The sequence below is a fragment of the Lithobates pipiens genome, unplaced genomic scaffold (genome assembly GCF_037356315.1).
Source record: "Lithobates pipiens isolate NorthernLeopardFrog02 unplaced genomic scaffold, aLitPip1_a1.2 Scaffold_18, whole genome shotgun sequence".
NCBI classification, from domain to species: Eukaryota; Metazoa; Chordata; class Amphibia; order Anura; family Ranidae; genus Lithobates; species Lithobates pipiens.
This window is the reverse complement of record NW_027507758.1, coordinates 71,285,632-71,304,795: the sequence shown is the minus strand read 5'-3', so window position 1 is coordinate 71,304,795 and position 19,164 is coordinate 71,285,632. Positions and strand designations below refer to the sequence as shown.

Below are 19,164 nucleotides of genomic sequence, written 5' to 3'. Positions count from 1 at the left end.
CCTAACGCCTTTTCTCCTGGCAGGAGATTAAAAATGTGTTTATGGACGTCAAGTGTTTGGGCGCTATATAATATTAATTAATTCTGGCTGTTGGAATGAATGAACGCCCACTCACTAAACATGCCTAGTGTATAGACATGTTTACAGGCGTTTATGCTTGTCAAGCGATTTTTGTCATGTCACCCTGATCCTGGTGTCAGTACTTGTATGCTCTGCCCTTTAATCAGCATAATGTCAGTGAAGTTTGAAAAGTCTGAACACAAGAAGTAGTGAAGAAAGGATTGGTGGTGATCTTTTGGTGTTTGTCTCCATTAGGCCTTCTCACCTTTATTTCCTTGATGGCCCATATACCTCCTGCACATGCCATAGACTTATTCATTTCAATGACAGGACTTTTAAGTTGTGGAGGGGTCCAGCCTTGAATGGAGTCCGTAGTACACTGGTCAGCTAGGATGATTTGATGAGGTTGTTTGATGCTCCATGTACATCATAGGCCTAGAATGCAAGATGCTTTATGGGGATTGATAAGAGGCCTAACATGGGTGCCTGGAAATGCTATGCAGAGGTGGGTGTTTGGGAGCTCTGCTCTGATGTGGCTGTTTGGGGATCTCTGTTCTGATGTGGCTGTTGGGGATCTCTGTTCTGATGTGGCTGTTTGGGGATCTCTGTTCTGATGTGGCTGTTTGGGGATCTCTGTTCTGATGTGGCTGTTGGGGATTTCTGTTCTGATGTGGCTGTTGGGGATCTCTGTTCTGATGTGGCTGTTGGGGATCTCTGTTCTGATGTGGCTGTTTGGGGATCTCTGTTCTGATGTGGCTGTTTGGGGATCTCTGTTCTGATGTGGCTGTTTGGGGATCTCTGTTCTGATGTGGCTGTTTGGGGATCTCTGTTCTGATGTGGCTGTTTGGGGATCTCTGTTCTGATGTGGCTGTTTGGGGATCTCTGTTCTGATGTGGCTGTTTGGGGATCTCTGTTCCGATGTGGCTGTTTGGGGATCTCTGTTCCGACGTGGCTGTTTGGGGGTGGGGCTCTGTTCCGACGTGGCTGTTTGGGGGTGGGGCTCTGTTCCGACGTGGCTGTTTTGGGTGGGGCTCTGTTCCGACGTGGCTGTTTGGGGGTGGGGCTCTGTTCCGACGTGGCTGTTTGGGGGTGGGGCTCTGTTCCGACGTGGCTGTTTGGGGGTGGGGCTCTGTTCCGACGTGGCTGTTTGGGGGTGGGGCTCTGTTCCGACGTGGCTGTTTGGGGGTGGGGCTCTGTTCCGACGTGGCTGTTTGGGGGTGGGGCTCTGTTCCGACGTTGTTGTTTGGGGGTGGGGCTCTGTTCCGACGTGGCTGTTTGGGGGTGGGGCTCTGTTCCGACGTGGCTGTTTGGGGGTGGGGCTCTGTTCCGACGTGGCTGTTTGGGGGTGGGGCTCTGTTCCGACGTGGCTGTTTGGGGGTGGGGCTCTGTTCTGACGTGGCTGTTTGGGGGTGGGGCTCTGTTCTGACGTGGCTGTTTGGAAGGGGAGGCTCTGTTCCGACGTGGCTGTTTGAAAGGGGAGGCTCTGTTCCGACGTGGCTGTTTTGGGGGGAATCTGTTCCGACGTGGCTGTTTGGGGGGGAATCTGTTTCCCGACGTGGCTGTTTTGGGGGGAATCTGTTCCGACGTGGCTGTTTGGGGGGGGGAATCTGTTTCCGACGTGGCTGTTTGGGGGGGGAATCTGTTTCCGACGTGGCTGTTTGGGGGGGGGGGGAATCTGTTTCCGACGTGGCTGTTTGGGGGGGGGGGGAATCTGTTTCCGACGTGGCTGTTTGGGGGGGGGAATCTGTTTCCGACGTGGCTGTTTGGGGGGGGGGGAATCTGTTCCGACGTGGCTGTTTGGGGGGGGGGGGAATCTGTTCCGACGTGGCTGTTTGGGGGGGGGAATCTGTTCCGACGTGGCTGTTTGGGGGGGGAATCTGTTCCGACGTGGCTGTTTGGGGGGGGAATCTGTTCCGACGTGGCTGTTTGGGGGGGGGGGAATCTGTTCCGACGTGGCTGTTTGGGGGGGGGAATCTGTTCCGACGTGGCTGTTTGGGGGGGGGCTCTCTGTTCCGATGTGGCTGTTTGGATGCTGAGCCCTGGAGCTGTTATTTGGGTGCTCTGCCATGATTCAGAGGTTTGGATGAGCTTCCCTAATGGAGGTGCTCCAGTACTTGATACTTCAGCACTGCTGCTACCTTTAGGAATGTTTTAGGTCGTGTTCACTGACAAAAGTGTATTTCTTTAAATTTCTCTACTCTGCACTTTAAGGCCTATTTACACCATTGCATTATGATAATGTCTACATGTCAACACTAGGTAACGCACTTAATTACCGTGCCATCCATTATCAGTGGTACCCCAATGCATGTACAGAACATGCCTGCTCTATAGCCCACTGCAACACTGCTGGGAAAATAATAGAGCGGTGTTGGCGCCCATGTAAATGAATGAACGGTGGTAACAGAGCACCACGAAACACAAGAAATCTTATAGCAGAATGTGTGACCAAAACATGTTGTGTGAACGAGTCCTATGTGTTTGTGTTTGTTTTTATTTGCAAATCCCCAGTATAGAGGAAGGAATTGTTGGGTAGGTCCTTTGTACACTATATTATCAAAAGTATTGGGACATCCCAGTCTTAGTCCATAGGGTTCAATATTGAATTGGTCCACCCTTTGCAGCTATAACAGCTTCAACTCTTCTGGGAAGGCTGTCCACAAGGATTAGAAGTGTGTCTATGGGAATGTTTGACCATTCTTCCAGAAGCGCATTTGTGAGGTCAGGCACTGATTTTTGACAAGAAGGCCTGGCTTGCAGTCTCCGCTCGAATTCATCCCAAAGGTATACTGTCGGGTTGAGGTCAGGACTCTGTGCAGGCCAGTCAAGTTCCTCTACCCCAAACTCCCTCATCCATGTCTTTATGAACCTTACCCAACTCCTGAAAAGCAACCCCACACCATAATCCCTCCTCCACCAATTGATTTGTACCAGAGCACAAAGCAAGGTCCATAAAGACATGGATGAGTGAGTTTGGGGTGGAGGAACTTGACTGGCCTGCACAGAGTCCTGACCTCAACCTGATAGAACACCTTTGGGATTAGAGTGGAGACTGCGAGCCAGGCCTTCTTGTCCAACATCAGTGCCTGACCTCACAAATGCACTTCTGGAAGAATGGTCAAACATTCCCATAGACACACTCCTAAACCTCGTGGACAACCTTCCCAGAAGAGTTCAATCTGTTATAGCTGCAAAGGGTGGGCCAACTCAATATTGAGCCATACGGACTAAGACTGGGGTGCCATTAAAGTTCATGTGTGTGTAACGGCAGGGTTCCCAATACTTTTGGTAATATAGTGTATTTATTTTCTAACCTACTCCAGAAACATGAGAGCATTCTCCCCTGTCTGATGTATTGATCGCTAAAGATGTCAGTAAATACCTTTTTAAAGCTTAAAGTCCTTGGTTTGTAGTTGGGTTGCATCTCATGGAAATTTATATGTATTTTTTTTTTAAACCTAATTTATTTTTTGCAACTATAAAGCGGCCTGCTTCGGTAACATGGTGGAAGTCTGGATCTCTGCTCTCGCACAGTAGAAGGCCCCGTTTACTCGGGGTGGATTCCAGATGACAGACCCCCTGCTGATTGGAGCAGAGCGATATGGACAGAACTCTCTGCTCTGTTGGTTGGATGGAGGAATCTATTTGTTTTTATTTTGCTCAGTCCTTTGGCTCAGTGGTTCTCAACCTCAGTCCTCAAGTATCCTCAGCAGGCCATGTTTTCAGGATTTCCTTTATCTTGCACAGTTGTTTTGAATCAGAGTCAATGACTTGGTATTTTGGACAGCTATTTTATCTAAGAAATTCTCAAAACATGGCATGTTGGGGGTACTTGAGGGCCGAGATTGAGAACCGCTGCTTTGGCTGATCGAAAAATAACCAACTTCTCTGGCCAGCTTTATCATTGCTGTGAATTTGGTAAACAGGAGTGATGAGGAGTGCCGTGTCACCTGTCACTGGATCATTTATTTTCATAGCAACTGTTACTAAAGCAGATGTGTCTTATCTCTGGCCATCTGTGATTGGCTGGCTCTGTGATGACATCATATTTTGTTCTGCAGTGTGATTGTAAATATTCTTTTGTATATCTTATCATTGTCCTGTCATATGGAGGATCTACAGCAGTGATTCTCAACCAGGGTTCCTCCAGAGGTTGCTCGGGGTTCCTTCAGCACTCGGCAATTTCTGCCTCTTAGATAAGTTGCCACTGTTCCCAAGATCCCATTGATCCTTTTTAGCTATCTGTAAGGAGGTAACTCTTCCCACTGACCATCACACTAATGTATCATGAATTGTAGATTTCTAATTTTTAGCAGGGGTTCCTTAAAGAGGAAGTAAACCCTGATGAGTTTACTTCCTCTTTCATTCCCTGCAAAGGCAAAGCATAATGGACTACTGTGCATCGCATAGTAGCCCATTATGTGTCACTTACCTGACACAGGAGCCAGCGAAGTCTCCGCTGTCCCCTGTAGTCCGCCGCATCCATCTTGTTGGTGGGGTCGCGCAACTCCGCCGCTGTCATTCGGCGAAGCCGCGATGACGTCATTCCCGCGCATGCGCACGGGAGTCGACACGCGCGGCAGTTCCATTCTTGGAAATGCCGCGCTCAGTGCGCCTGCGCGCCGCTGTCTACGGCGCATGCGCCGTAGACAGCGGTGCCCGTTTTCGGGCAAATATCTCCTAAACCATATAGGTTTAGGAGATATTGCTTGGACCTACAGGTAAGCCTTAATCTAGGCTTACCTGTAGGTCAAAGTGGTTTGTAAGGGGTTTACAACCACTTTAAAACCGGAGAACTATTTCCAGGGTTCCTCTGTGTTGAAAAGGTTGAGAAAGGCTGATCTACGGTATTACAGACACGGAGTCCTGGGGGGTGCACAGGCCATGAACCCAGGGGGATGCTGGGACATCTACTGCAGCCGTTTCCTCACTAGTTTGATAGCGTTTTAATCGGGGCTGGAACAACTAATCGATTAATCGTCAACTAATCGATTATGAAATTAATCAGTTTACTATTTTCATAATCGATTAATCGGCCAGTAACATAATGGGGTTAAAGTGAACTAAAATGAGCCCTTTATAGTACAAAAAGAGCAAATAATCACTACTGTAAATATCACTTTCACAGTTCTACAGTAAAAAAAAATGAACCCCTTACAGTAGTGATTATCTGCTTTTTATTTTTATTTTTTTTGTACTATAAAGGGCTAATTTTAGTTTTTTAACCCCATTATGTTACTAAATGTCTTAGGCTTGGTTCACATCTGTGTTTTTTGGTGCTTTTTGCAGAAACGCACTACAGTCCATTTACATGGTTTCCTATGGGACATGTTTACATCTGTACTTTTTTCAGCCGCTGCGTATTTAGAAAAGATTTGATCTGAGTTTGATATTTACAAGATTCACCCTTTAATAGTATTTACAGTGTATATCTCCTCTAATAGTGCTATATACAGTACATATTACAGAGATATATTTAAGAATAAATTGCCTTTTTTTTAAAAACTTTACATATTAACTAAATTATACACCACACTTTTTCTTAGAGCCCGTTCACACAGGGGCAACTCAGGATCCGACTTCAGGTCGCCCCTAGTCGCCTCAAGTCGCGCTACATGTAAAAATCAATGTAAGTGAATGAGAGCCATCTTAATGCACACTACTGAAGTTCCTTTAGAAAAGGTTCCTGTACTACTTCAATCCGACTTCTAGGCGACTGGTACTCATTGATTTCAATGGAAGTCGCCTCCAAGTCGAATCTCCATTTATATTGAGGCGACAATGTCGCCTCTCACAGAATAATCAGCTCTCGAGAGGGAACTCCATGCCAAATTTTAAATAAAAAATCGGCATGGGTTCCCCCTCTGGGAGCATACCAAGCCCTTAGGTCTGGTATGGATTTGAAGGGGAACCCCCCTACGCCGAAAAAACAGCGCGGGGGTCCCCCCAAGGTCCATACCAGACCCTTATCCGAGTACATACCCCTACCCATTCACCTGGGGAAAAAGTGTCAATAAAAAACACAACACAAGTTTTAAAAGTAATTTAATTTATTAATCAGCTCCGGGGGTCTTCTTCGACTTCTCCGCTCTGTTCGGCCTCTTCTTCCGGGCTCCTCTGCTGTCTTCTTGGAGCTCTTTTACTAGTGGAGGAGCCCGGTCTCCTCTGTCCTTCTTTCTTCTTCCGATGTTGACACTGCGCTGTCTTCAGCTGTACTGGCTTGTGTGACGTGCGCGCCGACTTATATAGGTATAGGGCGTGGTCACCGGGTGATGTCACACGGTGACCCGCCCCTTTATGACGTCAAGTCCCGGGGCACGCTGGGGCTGTGTGACGTCATAAAGGGGCGGGGTCACTGTGACATCACCCGGTGACCACGCCTAATACCTATACAAGTCACGTCGCACAAGCCAGTACAGAGGAAGACAGCGCCATGTCAAAATCGGAGGAAGGAGGAGACCGGGCTCCTCCGCTAGTAAAAGAGCTCCAAGAAGACAGCAGAGGAGCCTGGGAGAAGAGGCCGGACAGAGCGGAGAAGTCGAAGAAGCTGGAGCTGATTATTAAATTACTTTTAAAACTTGTGTTGTGCTTTTTATTGACACTTTTTTTCCCCCAGGTGAATGGGTAGGGGTACGATGTACCCCTTACTCATTCACATAGGGTGGGGGGCCGGGATCTGGGGGCCCCCTTATTAAAGAGGGCTCCCAGATTCCGATAAGCCCCCCGCCCGCAGACCCCGACAACCAACGGCCAGGGTTGTCGGGAAGAGGCCCTTGTCCTCATCAACATGGGGACAAGGTGCTTTGGGGTGGGGGGCCGCAGGACGCCCCCCTTCCCCAAAGCACCAACCCCCCCATGAGGGCACGTGGCCTGGTACGGTCCAGGGGGGGGGGGGGGGCGCTCGCTCGTCCCCACTCCCTTCCTGATTGACCAGGCTGCATGCTCCGATAATGGTCTGGTATGGACTTTGGGGGGACCTCCATGCCGTTTTTTCGGCGTGGAAGGGTTCCTCTTAAATTCCATACCAGACCTAAGGGCCTGGTATGCTCCCGGAGGGGGAACCCATGCCGGTTTTTTATTAAAAATTTGGTGTGGAGTTCCCCCTTGAGAGCTCATTATTCTCTGATTGGCCACGGCCAAAGTCGACTGGCCTGGGGCGACTTAAATTCGTGTTGTAAGTCGCCCCAAGTCGAGTTGACAAGCCGTGCTCAAGTTGCCTCCAAAAGTCGCGTTGGAAGTCGTGTTGCCCCTGTGTGAACCGGCTCTTAAGATTATTAACTGATTAATCAAAACAATAATCGGCCAACTAATCGATTATGAAAATAATCGTTAGTTGCAGCCCTAGTTTTATTCAGAATGAAGTGGAATTGTGGATTGCTGGCTAGGGAATGAGTAATGCATTACTGCATTAAGAGTTTTGTGTTGTATAGGGACAATAGTGATCCTTACTGACGGGGGTGGATTTCATTTCAATCACTATTAAAAAGGCTTAATTTATATCAACTTGATTTTAAATCATAATTTTTAAAGGGCAACTATCATCTCTGTCCCTCAGCAGCTCCTCCTCTGACCCGCTGTTGACTCACCGACAGTCCCATTCACTTTAATGGGATGGCTGGTGAGGTGGCAGTGACACAGCAAGGTGAGTGACGTGGTGGCAGCAGATGAGTGGATGCCAGTGGACGTCTAACAGACACTGCCATGGTGAATCTGAAATGACAGGTGCTCTTTAACCGCTTCCCAACTGCCTCACGCAGATATACTGTGGCAGAAGGGCACATACAGGCAGATTAATGTAACTGTACGTTGCCCTTTAAGAGGCGGCTTGCGGGTGCGTGCCCGCTGGGAGCTCCGTGACCGTGGGTCCCACGGACTCAATGTCCACGGGCAAACCCGTGATCATCTCACGAGGAGGAAGAACGGGGAGATGCTAATGTACACAAGCATCTCCCTGTTCTGCCTAGTGACACTGTCACTTATCAGCTCTCCCTGTAATTGATCAGTGACGTGTCACGCACAGCCCCCCCCCCCCCCCCCCCCCCCACAGCTAGAATCACTCCCTAGGATACACTTAACCCCTACAGTGCCACCTAGTGGTTAACCCCTTCACTGTTAGTGACATTTTTACAGTAATCAATGCAATTTTTTAGCATTAATCTCTGTATTAATGGCAATGATCCCAAAAATGTGTCCAAATTGTCCGATGTGTCCGCCATAATGCCATGTCATGATAAAAATCGCCCATCGCCGTCTTTACTAGTAAAAAAAAAAAAATAAATCAATAAAAATGCCATAAAACTATCCCCTATTTTGTAGGCGCTAAAACTTTTGCGCAAACCAATCAATAAATGCTTATTGCGATATATTATTTTTTTTTTTTACCAAAAATATGTAGGAGAATATGTATGAGCCTAAACTGAGGGAAAAAAATATTTTTTTATATATATTTTTTGGGGATATTTATTATAGCAAAAGGTAAAACAAAAATTAAAACAAAAAAGTGTGGCGCTTAGGTGGCAACAAACCACATGAACCAGTAAGGCACTAATTCAAGCAAAGAAAATTACATACACTTCAAAAAAAAGAAATTATGTGTAAATTCCGTTGTATATTAAGAGATCTTACTCCCAGGTGGAAGAGTGCATGAACCTCATGCACACAAAAGATTAAGGTAAATAAAATTAATTTAACATATACAGTCCATCAAGTGAACGTCTAACAGTCCTTGAAATGTGTAATATCAATCACAATTCCAAACTTGAGGTGACGTGAAAAAAGGTGAAATTCAACTTCTGATGTGTAGAATAATACCACCACCACCGTGATAAAGAAGGGGAGAGGAGGCTTACCAAATGACGTGGACTCAGAGGAAGGCTTACGCCTCTCGAGTCATATGGGCCTGTAGGTAAGCAAACCAGATAATCGTAGATCTAGTATGTAATCTCCCGCAAGTCTTCAGGTCATGAAATCATCCGTAGCGATCCTCCTATAGTGCTCATCCCACGAAAATAGGGGGCTCAGGTATCAAAGACCATGGAAGTAGAAAACTAGCATAGCGTGATACCGTTTTAACATCCAATTTATTAAAAAATAATAATAAAATTACACTCACATTTGGTTCAATCGTAATAACATAGTCAGAAAGTAGCGATGTCTGTAAGGGGGTCCACCCGACGCGTTTCAACTAAACAGCCGTCCTCTGGGGTGTGGACCCCCCCAAACAGCATCGCTTATAAATACAAAATGACCCCAAAATAACCAATGACCCCGGAAGCACTTGGCACTTCCGGTCACATGTTCCGGAAGTGTATATATTATATTTATTATACACTTCCGGAACATGTGACCGGAAGTGCCAAGTGCTTCCGGGGTCATTGGTTATTTTGGGGTCATTTTGTATTTATAAGCGATGCTGTTTGGGGGGGTCCACACCCCAGAGGACGGCTGTTTAGTTGAAACGCGTCGGGTGGACCCCCTTACAGACATCGCTACTTTCTGACTATGTTATTACGATTGAACCAAATGTGAGTGTAATTTTATTATTATTTTTTAATAAATTGGATGTTAAAACGGTATCACGCTATGCTAGTTTTCTACTTCCATGGTCTTTGATACCTGAGCCCCCTATTTTCGTGGGATGAGCACTATAGGAGGATCGCTACGGATGATTTCATGACCTGAAGACTTGCGGGAGATTACATACTAGATCTACGATTATCTGGTTTGCTTACCTACAGGCCCATATGACTCGAGAGGCGTAAGCCTTCCTCTGAGTCCACGTCATTTGGTAAGCCTCCTCTCCCCTTCTTTATCACGGTGGTGGTGGTATTATTCTACACATCAGAAGTTGAATTTCACCTTTTTTCACGTCACCTCAAGTTTGGAATTGTGATTGATATTACACATTTCAAGGACTGTTAGACGTTCACTTGATGGACTGTATATGTTAAATTAATTTTATTTACCTTAATCTTTTGTGTGCATGAGGTTCATGCACTCTTCCACCTGGGAGTAAGATCTCTTAATATACAACGGAATTTACACATAATTTCTTTTTTTTGAAGTGTATGTAATTTTCTTTGCTTGAATTAGTGCCTTACTGGTTCATGTGGTTTGTTGCCACCTAAGCGCCACACTTTTTTGTTTAAATTTTTGTATGTTACTGTGTAGTCTTCAGTAGTGTTGGCAGCTGGGTAGAACACATCTTTTCACAGCGCAGTATTTTTTTACACCATTATAGCAAAAGGTAAAAAATAATTTTTTATAATTTTTTTTTTTTCAAAATTCTCGCTATTTTTTTTATTTATAGCACAAAAAATAAAAACCGCAGAGATAATCAAATATCACCAAAAGAAAGCTCTGTTTGTGGGAAAAAAGGACGTCAATTTTGTTTGGGAGCCACGTTGCACAACCACGCAATTGTCAGTTAAAGCGACGCAGTGCGGAATCGCAAAAAGTGCTCTGGTCAGGAAGGGGGTAAATTCTTTCGGGGCTGAAGTGATTACATGTAAGGACTCATTCTTTCTGGTAGTTAGAATCTTTTATATTTGCAAACATAATGAAGGGTTCTTATTTATAATAATGGGCTGTCAGGTTAGTAAAACAGAGATATCAAAACTGATTTAATCATACAGTCTGTAGTGTACAAAGAATTGCAAAGCAATGACATAAAGGGATATTCCTGATGTTTGTTTTATTTCATGGTTACTGTGAAATTGTGGGAATGCATCGATGCAGTGCATGTTATCTCAGTTTGCAGAGCTTGGATTTATTGAATGAGTTCACCAAAAATGTAAATATTACAGAATATACAGGCTCATGCTACATAACTAGGCCCCATTCTATGCTGAATAAACTAAATTATTAATGTATCTTTAAATAGAAAACAATCTTTTTTTTTTTTTTTTTCTCCTAAAGCATTTTATTAAAATTCAATTTTTTTTATTTTTTAAATTATTTATTTTTATCAACCCTGCTTACTGATAAGAAACATGTATAAGAGACGCTCCGACAAGTGTCTTTAGAGCATACTCTGGGCAGACTTGTAAAGTGTGTGCTCCTCATAATTACGTAGCAAATAAATCTAATTTGAAACTTTATTTAGTTTTAGAGGTTTTTTTTACAGGTTTCCTATAAAATGAGGAACTTGAGATAAAAATCTTTATACAGTGTGTGTGTCTCGGGGCCGTACACCTGTCCCTGCACGCATGTCAAACCCAGATGTTTGACAGGCCTATCCCTACAGTAGCTGCACCTCTTTTGACTAAAGCCGGCTATAAATGGATTAAATGTTAGCTGGTTCATGAGGACCGGACGAGATTTAATCAATCTATTGGCAGGCTGGTTGTACTGAAGTCGATCCATCGATTGACTTTGGTACAATCAACCTGTCGGATTTTCTGCTGTGAAAACATAAGAAAATGATTGTACAGGCCTCTGCGCCCGTGGGAATGAGCTCTACGGTACCCAATTCTATCTTCTACCCATGTACCTTTGCCAATTCAGCCCCTAAGCAGTTTTTGACATTCTCAAAGTTGAAACTCGGATGAAGCTCCGCAAGCTTCCTGCTCTGATAAGTGCCCTCGTAGTCAACTGACACTTCTTCCAGCTTTCAAACAGAAAGCCTGTACATAGGTGCGGGCAGAAAGTCGTAGACATGTCTGCGGTAGCCTTATATTGCACCCACAATCTGCACCCACCTGTCCATAGGGGTAAATGGACCTTCCTTTTAGGCCTGCCTGAAAAACTGACATATGGACCCGATTGAATCGCCCATGTGAGAGGGGCCATAGGGCTCTTTTACACGGGTGGTCCACCCGACGGACTCCCCTTTGCTCAGCGAGGGATCGATCCGCTGAGCAGGCAGTTGAAAGGGCCGTCTCCCCTCACTGCGCAGAGACTGACCTGTCAGAGTCCCGCTCTCCTCTATGGGGAGATCGGATACAATTTTACTGTCTGTTCGTTTTCATTCAATCCTCCAGATGGATGGAAAATAGGGTCTCCATCCATCTGGATTTGAATCGGGCAGGATTGGATCAGGTACCGGCGGACATGTCGTCGCTAGGATGGATATTCTATTTAAGATACGTTAATAATTTTGTTTATTAATCGTTTCATTTTAAATCGACTTGATTTAAATCAAATCCACCTTGCCTGGAAATAAGTGGGAACTCTGCTGGGCACTCCTGTATAGAAGTGGGAACTCTGCTGGGCACTCCTGTATAGAAGTGGGAACTCTGCTGGGCACTCCTGTATAGAAGTGGGAACTCTGCTGGGCACTCCTGTATAGAAGTGGGAACTCTGCTGGGCACTCCTGTATAGAAATGGGAGCTCTGCTGGGCGCTCCTGGATATAAGGGGGAGCTCTGCTGGGCGCTCCTGGACATAAGGGGGAGCTCTGCTGGGCGCTCCTGGACATAAGGGGGAGCTCTGCTGGGCGCTCCTGGACATAAGGGGGAGCTCTGCTGGGCGCTCCTGGACATAAGGGGGAGCTCTGCTGGGCGCTCCTGGACATAAGGGGGAGCTCTGCTGGGCGCTCCTGGACATAAGGGGGAGCTCTGCTGGGCGCTCCTGGACATAAGGGGGAGCTCTGCTGGGCGCTACTGGACATAAGGGGGAGCTCTGCTGGGCGCTACTGGACATAAGGGGGAGCTCTGCTGGGCGCTACTGGACATAAGGGGGAGCTCTGCTGGGCGCTCCTGGATATAAGGGGGGGCACTGCTGGGCGCTCCTGGATATAAGGGGGAGCACTGCTGGGCGCTCCTGGATAAACAGTGTGACAGTCACCAGCTCTCTGCTTGGGGAGCAGTGAGAGCTTAGCGATCAGTGGTGTTTGATCGCTTGCTTCTCAGCCTTCTAGCCAGCGGGAGACAGATGCAGTATCTGACCAATGCTGCAGCCACCTAGGTATGTAAGATTTAACGTGACCCATGTGCTAAAATAATACTGACCTAAATCACGACACAACGGGCATTGGTCTCATTTCAGATATTCAGTGTTATTAATTGACCAATATAATCTATACAGGGGTCATTTCTTCTCCCGAGGCCACATGACCTAGCATGGATCTGCTCTCTCCAAACGTGCTGATTCCCCACTCGATCGCACGACAATCCTATCATGTCTGTGGGTTCCTTTTGTCCTTTTTATATTTACCGTAAATCTGGAAAACAAATAGTAAAAACCAAAAAAAAAATCAATTTTTAAAATGAAAGCATCTTTTTTCTGTTGAAATGCTCAATGATTTTCCCTACTTGATTACCAATCACATCTGACCAGCCTGCACAGTTGGGCTATGAAGACCATCTTTCTCGGATAACCCCGTTATAATATATGGTTATAGCTGTGCAGAAATTGATAGAGGCTAATAAATTGCTATAATACAGATTTGTGAATGGACGATTTGTTCCCCGAGCCCTTTTGTGCTTGTTACCCTCGTTAGTGCCAAACAGAATAATGTCTTCATAGGCACAATAGCTTATGCCTGAAAGGCTTTTTGGCTTCTGGTTGTGTCGTCCTCTCCATGATATCCCGGCAGGGAAAGGCGCTTGCCAGACAGACGGCATTGTTGAAGAGAGCACAGAGGAAGAGACTTATGTGTTCCAGCGATCGAGTTGGAAGATGAACAGCGATCAGGTGACTCTGTCGGGTTCTGAGCTGCAGCAAGCAGAATGTAGACAGATATTAATAATTCACCCTTTACCAGAAGGAGAAGGTGTAGACCAATAATGACCAATGTAGGGACATTGTAGTCTTTTTGGTGGTGGGTTCCTATGCTTGGTGTATAAATGGAAAGGACGTTCGATTGTAAGCTTCCTTGGAGTAGGGATTGTACTCCTATTTCCTATTCAAAATGATCTCAAACATTTGAAAAAAGTATTTTTCAGGGCAGAACACAAAAACATCAATTTACACTTCACAGGAAATGCTGCACCCCAAATCTTTAACAGGAACTTTCTTACTTTATAGATGAATTGTCTCCAAACTGGCCTGGGGGCCAGAATGCGGTGCTTTGCTTGCCTTTATTATGCTCTTTTCACCCCACTGATATGAGACAGAATTTCTCCCATTGACTTCAACAATGGGTTATCATTTCTGCCACCAACATCGGCAATGAAGCACTATATCTCCACTGACACCAACAACGAGGCACTATATCTCCACTGACACCAACAACGAGGCACTATATCTCCACTGACACCAACAACGAGGCACTATATCTCCACTGACACCAACAACGAGGCACTATATCTCCACTGACACCAACAACGAGGCACTATATCTCCACTGACACCAACAACGAGGCACTATATCTCCACTGACACCAACAACGAGGCACTATATCTCCACTGACACCAACAACGAGGCACTATATCTCCACTGACACCAACAACGAGGCACTATATCTCCACTGACACCAACAACGAGGCACTATATCTCCACTGACACCAACAACGAGGCACTATATCTCCACTGACACCAACAACGAGGCACTATATCTCCACTGACACCAACAATGAGGCACTATATCTCCTCCATTGACACCAACAATTTAGCACTATTCCTTCCACTGACACCCAACAAAGGGGGAACTGTTTCTTCCACTGATACCCAACGATGAGGCACTATTTATCCCTCTGACATGAACTATGGGGCATAATTTCTGCCACTAACGTCAACAATTAAAAGAGAAGTATGGGTTTCTTTTTTATTTAAGATTAATACTTACCTAGGTGGATGCAGAATTGGTCCAATGCTGCATCTGTTCCCCTGCGCCTCTGCACTGAAAACCAAGCGATTGAACACCACCAATCACTCAGTTTTCAGAGCTTCGTGAGCAGAAAGCTGTAGATTGTCAGTCACTCTCTGCTCATCTCGCTCCATACTCATTGGAGTGCTGAGCTGTAGAGGGGACGAGAGTGGCTGTCTCAGGCTCTTAGCGACTCGCTGAGAGCCTGAGATGGGTGCCAGTCCAGGCACCTGGTGAATTCAGACTTTATTGTCGGGATAACATGGTGCCTGGACTTATATCTGTGACGGCAATAGGCAAGGGACTTCAGGCCGCTCTCTGCTGAAAACAGGTCACAGGAGTTCAAAGCGAACTGCACTCCTGTGAACCATAGGAGAAGCCCAGCCAAATGAGCTTTGGCTGGACTTCTCCTTTAAGCATTATTCCTTCCACTGAAGGGACATATCGGCCTCGGGAGGGGCAACATTGGGGGCGCCCTGGACAGGTAGGTATCCTTATTAAAAGTCAGCAGCTACAGTGTTTGTAGCTGCTGACTTTAAATTTTTTTTTTTTTTAAGGCTGGAACACCCCTTTGAATTGATAAGCTGCACTCAAATATATTTTAGTTTTTTGGTTTCATTCCGTTTTATCCTTTGTTGGCACACAGTGTGCACTTCTGATTGTCTACTGATAATGTAGATTTGCTAACACAGTACAGATGGGAACGGAACATTTTACCCCCTTCATGACCAAGGCATTTTTTGCTATTCAGCACTGCGCTACTTTAACTCGCAATTGCCGGTCATACAACACTACACAAGTGAGATATATATATATATATATATATATATATATATATATATATATATATATATATATATATATTTTTATCACACAAATACAGCTTTGTTTTGGTGGTATTTGATCAACGCTGGGCTTTTATTTTTTAATAGATCAATTAAAAAGGACTGAAAATGGTGAAAGAAAAACAAAACAATATTTTCTACTTTCTGTTATAAAACATATCCAATAAAAAAAAATATATTTTTTAATATATTTTGGCCAAAATATATTCTGTTACATGTCTTTGGTAAAACCAATCCCAATAAGTGTATAATATTGGTTTATGTGAATGCTCTAGCATCCACAAACTTTGGTGTATATATATACTGGAATTTACGCAGGTATAGACGGAATACTCTAATGGTGATCAGCGACTTGTATAGTATGACTGTATTGGGGTGGTGGGCATTTTGGTGCTAACTGACACTGACGTTGCTAGTGATATGAATTTAGTGATAATACTGTACTAATTACACTGGCTGGGAAGGGGCTAACATCTAGGGGTGCTCAAGGGTTTAACTGTGTGCCCTTAGGCCCCTTTCACACATGCGGATGATATGTTCGTATTTCATCCATCCGTTTGCAGATGAAATACGGACATACATTCATCCCTATGGGATAGCGGGTGTCTGCGGATGAACATCCGCAGACACCCGATTTCCTCCGCCTCCACAACAGTCCAATTCTGCAGACGGAGGTAAATCCTATTTTTCTATCCGTCTGCAGAGCGGATCGGATGAACACGGACACACGGTCCGTGCTCATCCGATCCCCATAGAGGAGAGCGGAGAGCTGACAGGGCGGTCCCCGCACAGTGTGCGGAGACCGCCCTGTCCGCAGCCTGCTCAGCGGGGACAACGGAGCGATCCCCACTGAGCGAGCGGATCATCACGGGGCAGATCATTACTGATCCACCCCGTGTGAAAGAGGCCTTACAATATATAATGTGAGATTACTAATCTGTTTGTTTGTTTTTTTCCATGCTTTTCAGGGAGCAGAAACAGCCAGATCACTGTTCCTATGCACACAGAGTTCTGTGTATTTGTAAACGCAGACCTCTGTGTGTGATTGGAAGCAAGTTTCAGCTGAAATAATTGGCTGAAAGCTGCTGCCAAACTCTTGCTGTGTCCAATCACAGCACGGGTTGGCGGGGGGCGCGGGGCACTTCCCACACCCAGAAACAAGCCGGCAACATACACGTATGTTGCCGCACTTGCCACCCAACTTGCAGTATTTTGCTGTGAGCGGTGGGCACTAGGTTAAAGTTATGTTATGTGAATGGAAACATAGATAAAGTAGGTGTCTTCCCAGTTTGGCTGCAAAAAAAAAAAGATATATATATGGGTGTGTTCTCTAAAATGTAAAATTGTCTTCTTTTATGGTGATATCTTTCTCTTTTTCCACAGGCATTTCAGTAGGACTATGGAAGAGCTTGTCCATGATCTTGTGTCAGCGCTAGAAGAAAGCTCCGAGCAGGCCAGAGGATGCTTTGCAGACACCGGAGATCACTCCCGCAGCATCTCATGTCTCCTGAAACGGCAAGCGCGCAAGCGGAGAGGCAGGAAAAGGCGCTCTGACAATACCCATCACCCATGGGAGCCCGGGCACTGCCTTAGCGATGGCTCCGACTCCAGTTTAGAAGAACAGAGCAAGGACTATCGGGAGTGCACTAGTAACAACAAAAAAGACAGCGACTCCGACGATCAGCTCTTACTAGCCAAAAGAAGACCATCCTCAAACATCAATACTATACGTAATAAAAGGCCTTTGTGGCATGAGTCTGACTTGGTTGCTGACAGCAGAACCTTACGAAGGAGACGGAAAGTGAAACGGATGGCCATAGACCCTCCGGCAGACATCACTAGTGCGCTAAATCTGACTCAAGGTCGTGATCAGCCAATAGACAATGACTGCAAACATTATCAGCACCTGGAAGTAATGAAGAGCAAAGTGAAAAAAAGGAAGATGGCCCCACCAAGACATGGGCATGAAGTTCCCGATGAGGGAGTTGTGGTAGAAGGAGAAGACATGGGACTTGGAAACAAAGACAAGATGGAATATGAAGAACAGAAGGGGTCAGACGAGAACATGAGTGACAGGTTGTACTTGGGATAACATGGGGGAGTAAAGCATGAGTTCTTTGTATCTTGTTAGGGGATGGGCAAGTACTCATACCATTGGGCAAATCTTGCTATTGGTTTGCCCATAATTAAAGTGCCCTTCCATAGCTGTATTTAAGGATATGTTCACCTTTTTGTTACATGTTCTGCTCCTGCAACCTCCCCCCGACAGCGGACTGGGGATCTTCTCCCAGCACCCGCTGTCACAATGGGAAAAGAATGCGGCCCGACCACACGGACGCATCATTCATTCACAGAGCTCTGTGAATGAATGAACTACAAGTACTGACAGCCTTTATGGTTGGTGAGCACTCTTAAGTAGTTAATTGTTTCTTTCTGTTATTCAGTAACTGCCTGCCCTTATGAGGTACAGGCAGACAGCTACACTGCCAGCCTGCAGGAGCCTGAGATTGCAGCCGTGATCTCCAGGTAAATTTTGTGAAGTGACTGGCCTCAGGTGATGCACTGAGATGAAACAATTGATGATGAAATTGATTACTTAGGCAGATCTCCATTCTGCCTCTCTGTACTTGGATTGCGGGTGTCAGCCAGACACGCGGGAGTGCACCATTCCACATGCACGGACTGACTTTTAGGTACGTCGGTTTGCGCAGCCAAGCCGCCTTGTCGAATGAAGTTGGCAAGTGGTTAAAGCATGTTGTACGGCACAGTGCTTGTGCTGTGTCATTTTGGCCCTCTGTATCGCCTAAAAAACCTGTCTGATCCTGGCTGGCTCTGCCCTTCCCCCTGTAAACTAACCACAGTGTAGCTGCTGAGCCCTGACACCGTGGTCAGTTTACGTGCCTCCATCATCCGCTGCTATCTGGAGCTCTTTTGTGTCTCCCAGTGTCCTCCTCCTTCCTCCCCTTCCTGTCAACTCTAAAAAGGGTGATTTCTACCTGTTTTAGCAGCGTCTCCCAGCAATCAAGTGACTCCAGGCTTTCTCTTTCTCGCTTCCCCGGCTGACTTCAGCAGGTGAGTCTCGGCCCCACCCACTGGCGCTATCAGACGGGGAGAGCAGAGAGCCTGGAGTCGCGTCATTGCTGAGAGATTCTGTTAAAACAGGTAGAAATTTTTCTTTAAAATCACCAGCGCAGGAAATGGCGTTCATTATATCCCTGAATACACCGCTCCTAAAGCGCCCCTTCCCATTGCAATCAATGGGAAGCGCCTGCAAAACGCCTGACAATCGCTTTTGGCAGCAGCATTTTGTGGGCGCTTTTAACCCTTTATTTGGCCACTAGCAGGGGTTAAAAGTGCCCCAATAGGGCTCGAAAAGCGCTGGTAAAGCGCTGCTAGTTAAGCGTTGCTTTACGAGCGTCTTTCAGACGCTGACATTGTGAAAGGGCTCTTAAAGCACTTGGGCTTTCACATTGGGACTGCAGATGAGGCTTCTTTCAAGCGCTTCACAGGC

The 19,164-nt window shown here is 45.9% G+C and overlaps 1 protein-coding gene across 2 annotated transcripts in view; it reads left to right on the top strand.

Moving 5' to 3' along the window:
• Positions 1-19,164, top strand: part of GPATCH2 (G-patch domain containing 2) — a 219,140-nt gene that overhangs the window by 4,068 nt on the left and 195,908 nt on the right. For both annotated transcript variants that reach the window (XM_077485776.1, XM_077485777.1), the window contains exon 2: positions 17,037-17,729. In XM_077485776.1, coding sequence (XP_077341902.1) covers positions 17,037-17,729 — 693 coding nt within the window. The remainder of the gene's footprint in view (positions 1-17,036; positions 17,730-19,164) is intronic.